The 5,798-nt window shown below is 55.2% G+C and overlaps 1 protein-coding gene across 2 annotated transcripts in view; it reads left to right on the forward strand.

Annotated features, from left to right (window-relative positions):
• Positions 1-4,239, forward strand: part of DOK2 (docking protein 2) — a 6,578-nt gene extending 2,339 nt beyond the window's left edge. For both annotated transcript variants that reach the window (XM_010723096.3, XM_019622620.2), the window contains exons 2-5: positions 402-683; positions 1,211-1,307; positions 1,528-1,706; positions 2,330-4,239. In XM_010723096.3, coding sequence (XP_010721398.2) covers positions 402-683; positions 1,211-1,307; positions 1,528-1,706; positions 2,330-3,055 — 1,284 coding nt within the window. In that variant the 3' untranslated portion in view covers positions 3,056-4,239. The remainder of the gene's footprint in view (positions 1-401; positions 684-1,210; positions 1,308-1,527; positions 1,707-2,329) is intronic.
• Positions 4,240-5,798: the final 1,559 nt, after the last annotated feature.

Genomic DNA, 5,798 nt, shown 5'->3' on the forward strand with positions numbered 1-5,798 from the left:
ATGGATAAGGGGTTTCCATGGGCAGGAGGATGCCATAGGTTAGGGGGTGCCATGGATAAGGGGTTTCCATGGGCAGGGGATGCCATAGGTTAGGGGGTGCCATGGGTAAGGGGTTTCCATGGGCAGGGGGATGGTTTCCCCACATCCCCCCCCAGGCTGGGTGACGCTGAGCAGCCTTCAGTTCCCCTTATGCTGTGCTTGGGCTTGGAGATGCTTTCCCCATCCTGCCCGGTCCCCCAGGGGCCACGTGGGCATTTTGGGGGTGAGCCGCTGCCCGGATCACGGAGCATTTTGCCCCAACTGCAAACTGTAACTCGCGGGGATGAAATTCCCTGGAAGGTTGAAAGCGGCGCTGCTAACCCTGCCTCCCCCTCTCCTTTTGCTGCTTCGTGCCACATCAGAAATGGAAAAAGTTTTGGGGCGTTCTGTACCGGGAAACCCCCTGCTCCACCGCCCGCCTGGAGCTCTTCGAAAGCGCCGACAAACCGCGGAAGGGCGAGAGCAGCCGGCGCCTGGTGAAGCTGAGCGACTGCGTGCACGTGGCCGAGGCGGGCGGCGAGGCCGGCTGCCCCAAAGCCACGGCCCCATTCCTGCTGGAGACCACCGAGAAGCGGTACCTGCTGGCGGCCGAGGGCGGAGAGGTGGAGGGCTGGGTGAGGAGGCTGTGCCAGCTGGCGTTCCCGGTGAGAGCTGGGGGATGTGGGCATGGATGGGTGGGATAATTGGGGTATTGGGGGTGATGGGTCCATCTGGGGGATGGATGGGTGGGATAACCTTGGTATGGGGATGCTGGGTTCATCTGGGGGATGGTTGGGTCCATTTGAGGAATGGATGGATCAATTTGGGGTATGGATGGGTGGGATAACCTTGGCATGGGGGATGCTGGGTCCATTTGGGGGATGGATGGATCCATTTGGGGTATGGGTGAGTCTATTTGAGGAATGGATGGATCAATCTGGGGTATGGATGGGTGGGATAACCTTGGCATGGGGATGCTGGGTCCATTTAGGGGATGGATGGATGGGATAAGTAAGGTATGGGAGATGGATCCATGCAGGCTATGGATGGGGTAACTGGGTTGTGGGGCAAATTGGGACATGGATGGATGGGATAACCGGGTTGTGAGGTCTGCTGGGTCCCTTTGGGGTATAGATGGGTGGGATAACAGCAGCGTGGGAGCCATGGCTCAGCCTTTACTCTTTCTTTGCAGAGGAGCCAGGAGGAAGAAGCAGCGGGGAAGGACAGAGAGCTGAGCTCCAACAGCGAATTCTCCATGGCTGAAAATTCCCTGTACAGCTCCCACAAAGGCGAGTGTCTGGGTGTGGGGAGGGGGCCGTGTTTGTGGGTGAGCAGCATCCTGCAGGCAGCACAACTTGCAGAAATGGCCTCTGAGCGCTTTTCCTGCGCTGCGGTTAGGCTGGGCTGGGTTTCATTGCGGCTTTCGCCTTTATCAGCCGGACCCCGCTTCCCCTCCGGGGCTGAGAGCCGCAGCACGGTGCAAACACTCCCTCCTCCTCACGTCCCCAGGCTTGGAGCACGACTTCGAGGTGATGCTGAGGGCCACCGAGTCGTCGGAGCGCTGCCGCCTGCGGGGCCGCTTCGTGCTGCGGGCGGGAGAGGAAGCCTTGGAGCTGCGGGATGTGCAGAGCAGGGATGTCCTTTACAGCTGGCCCTACCGCTTCCTGCGGCGCTTCGGGAGGGACAAGGTTTGGGGATGCTCAAAGGGTGGGATCGTGGTGGGGGGAGGACTGGAAATCATAGGATTGTAAAATCGTTGGGCTTGGAAAAGACCCCCGGGGTCATCAAGTCTAACTGTCATCCTGTCCCCACCATGCTCATAGAGCCGTTGATGTTGGAAAAGACCATTAAGGTCATCAAGCCAACTGCTGACCCATCCTCTCTGTGCCCATACGGTCATTAAGGTTGGAAAAGACCATTAAGGTCATCAAGCCAACTGCTGACCCATCCCCACCGTGCCCATAGGGTCGTTAAGATTGGAAAAGACCATTAAGGTCATCAAGCCAACTGCTAACCCATCCCCACCGTGCCCATAGGGTCGTTAAGATTGGAAAAGACCATTAAGGTCATCAAGCCAAATGTTGACCCATCCCCACCGTGCCCATAGGGTCGTTACGGTTGGAAAAAACCTCTAGGATCATCACATCCAACTGTTGACCCATCACCAGCATCCCCACAGAATCACTGAGGTTGGAAAAGACCACTGAGATCACCAAATCCAACCAACCCATCCCCACCATGTCCACCATCCACGTCCCCAAGCTCCAGCTCTCCCTTTTTCTGGAGAGATGATGCAGTTCCCCTCCTCCAGGTGACCTTCTCCTTCGAGGCCGGCCGGCGTTGCGCCTCCGGCGAAGGGAACTTTGAGTTTGAGACCAGACAAGGCAACGAGATCTTCCAGGTGATCGAATCGGCCATCGCTGTGCAACAGGAACGGGGCGGCCCTGGGGACGAGGGCACACGGCCACGCCAAGCAACCCAGCTCCCCGAGCGGGCTCAGGAGCATGAGGAGCACCGTGCTAAGAGCATCTACACCGAGCCCTGCGGCCCTCTGATCCACACCGCCCCCTCGGCCGTGCCCAAAGCTCCGGAGAAGGGCGTGAGGAAGGATGCTGTGGATGAATTGGAGTACGCCGTTCCCTTTGATACCATCGCCAAGTCGCTGATGGTTGGAAAATTCGGGAGCATCCTCCAGGGTCCCGCTGATGCTCCGGATCCGCTGTATGACAGCATACAAGAGGCAAGTGGGCATCCTCCGTTGCCTCGTCCCCGCGCTAAACCGGAGCACATCTACGATGAGCCTGAGGGTGTGTGCACCCACACTGTCTACGATGAGCCCCAGGAGGTGAAGGGCGAAGCGTGGAGGCTGCAGGCGGCCCCCGAGGAGCCTTCAGGGCACAAATATCCCTACAACCCACAGCGGGACGACTACGCCGTGCCCAAGAGAGCCGTCCCGCTGCGGCAGGGCAAGGAGTGGCTCGGGGACACCGAGTACGACAACGTGGTCTTTCAGTTGGCCAAGAAGAGGAACAAGTAGTGAGAGAACGCGGGGAGCGGAGCTCGGCCCCATCGCCAGCGGTGCACATCTGGACAGCTGCGGCCGCTGGAGGGCACTGCGCGCCCGGCTGTGGGCTCGGCACCGCCGGACTCAGAGCGGGGCACGGTGCGCCCCAGAGCCCGGCTGAGCGTGGACCCAAAGGGTGCCCCACACCATGGAGGTGCAGTAAGGAAGCACGGAGCCAGGGGTGCGCGTCCATCAAAGAGCTGGGTGGTGGTGAACGTCGCAGGGATGCACATCCCACACTGTAAGGGCTGGGTGCTGATGTGCATCGCAGGGGTGCACATCCCTCATTCTAAGAGCTGAGTGGTGGTGAACATCCCAGGGATGCACAGCCCTTACTGTAAGGGCTGGGTGCTGAGGCACATCCCAGGGATGCACATCCCTCACTCTAAGAGCTGGGCGGTGTTGAACATCCCAGGGATGCAAATCCCACACCATGAGGACTGGATGCTGATGCACATCCCAGGGATGCACACCTCACACCATAAGGGCTGGATGCTGAGGCACATCCCAGGGATGCACACCTCACACCATAAGGGCTGGATGCTGATGCACATCCCAGGGATGCACACCCCACACCATAAGGGCTAGATGCTGAGGCACATCCCAGGGATGCACACCTCACACTCTAAGAGCTGGGAAGCTGTTGAACATCCCAGGGATGCACACCTCACACCGTGAGGGCTGGATGCTGATGCACATCCCAGGGATGCACATCCCTCACTCTAAGAGCTGGGCGGTGTTGAACATCCCAGGGATGCGCATCCCGCACCATAAGGACCAGCTGGCAATGCACAGCCTCAAGCACTCATGCCCCACGCCGTAGTGCAGCAGTGCACAGCTCTGGCGTTGCACATTGCACACCACAAGGGCCGGCTTGCAGGCTGTGCACACTGCAGGGATGCACGTTGCACACCATACAAGTTGGTCCCCAAGCAGAGCTGCCGTGTCCCAGTGCTGGGGAACGTTCCCTATCACCCCACAGCTCTTCCACCCAAGGCAAAGCAAAAGCCATGAATTATTTATGCTCTCTCTCAATCAAATAAATGGTTAGGTGCTTGAGTTAATTTCCTGAAGCCTGAAAATCCAAAGTGCAGACTTTTAATAAGGCAAATTAAGTGCTTTATATATTACACTGATTAAAGCTGCGTATCAATCCATCTATCACACGTTGAATGGAAGGGGCTGGGAACAGCCAGGGCGCAGGGATGCTCGAGCACAGAAAATCCTACAAGTTTAAAAAAGAAGGAAACGATCTCTAACGTGTGACCAAATTAATTAGAGCTCATTATGGCGGTTATTTATTATTAATGGGTGTTAACACAGTCCTCTCCTCCCCGCTGCAATCCCGTTGCGTTGCCTCCGGCCGTGATTTTTCTTCGTTAAGTGAAGGAGTGGTAACACCTTTGGGCTCTGATATCCTATGGGTGTAATGGGATTTGCACTGCGCTGGGCTAATGAGGGAGCTGCTAATCACTTTGCACAGGGGTTGAGCACTGGGTGGTCGGATTCCCACCTCAAAAGGTTCCTCGTTCCCTTTTTTGGGTGGAAAATGAGATGTGAGCTGGGATGGAAAGCCCAGAAAAGTGGGATGCAAAGGCTGGAAAACCCCTTTGCAGTGCCCAGCATGGGAGTGTGTTGAGCATGAGATGAGAAAACACAAATCGATGGCAGAGAGAGGGGGGAAGAGATTAGAGCACAAAGCCCCAGACAAATGGAGAGGTGTAATCTGATTAGGGAGTCGTTGTCCTTATTGTGTTATGCTGATTATAAATCATTTAGGAGCACAGCTAATCACAACAGAGATTTGGTCAGAGATTTAAGGGTTGCTGCCTCCAGCAATGCCCTGCCCCAAAGGGGAGGGCAAACTCAAACCCGAATCCAAAAAGTCAAACCCAAATAACCAAAACCCAAAGCCAAATCCGAATCCAAACCCAAATATAAATGCAAGCCCAAATCCAAAGCCAAACCCAGACCCAAATGACTCCAGCCCATGTCCAAACCTAAACTCAAATCCAAATCCAAATGACGCAAAGCCACATCCAAAGCCAAATACAAATCACGACTCAACTTCAAACCCAAAGCCAAACCTAAATCCAAAGCCAAACTCAAACCCAAACTCAAACCCAAACCCAAACCCAAATCCAGACCTAAGTATCTCAAATCAAAGCTCAAACCCAAATAAAAAATAACACAAACCCAAACTCAAATCCAAACCCAAAGAACCCAAATCCAAATCAAAACTCAAATCCCAACTCAAATCCAAACCCGAAGACGAACCTAAATCCAAATCCAGACTCAACTGAAATCGAAACTCAAACCTAAAGAACACAAATCAGAACTCAGTGCCAAAGCCAAACACAAACCCAAATCCAAATAGTTCAAATCAAAACTCAAACCCAAACCCCAACCCAACCCCAAGCCAACCAAAACCCCATCCCAATCCCAACCCAACTCCAACCCCAACCCAACCAACTGAAATCCAAACCCCAACCCAACCCCAACTCAACTCAACCCAACTCCAACCCAACTGAACCCCAACCCCAACTCAACTCAACCCAACTCCAACTGAACCCCAACCCTACCCCAACCCCAACTCAACTCAACCCAACTCCAACCCAATCCCAACCCTACCCCAAGCCCAAGCCAACCCAACCCCAACACCAATCCCATTGAAACTCCATCCCAACCCAACCCCAACCTAACTCCAACCCCAACC

Source organism: Meleagris gallopavo, chromosome 24 (assembly GCF_000146605.3).
Source record: "Meleagris gallopavo isolate NT-WF06-2002-E0010 breed Aviagen turkey brand Nicholas breeding stock chromosome 24, Turkey_5.1, whole genome shotgun sequence".
NCBI classification, from domain to species: Eukaryota; Metazoa; Chordata; class Aves; order Galliformes; family Phasianidae; genus Meleagris; species Meleagris gallopavo.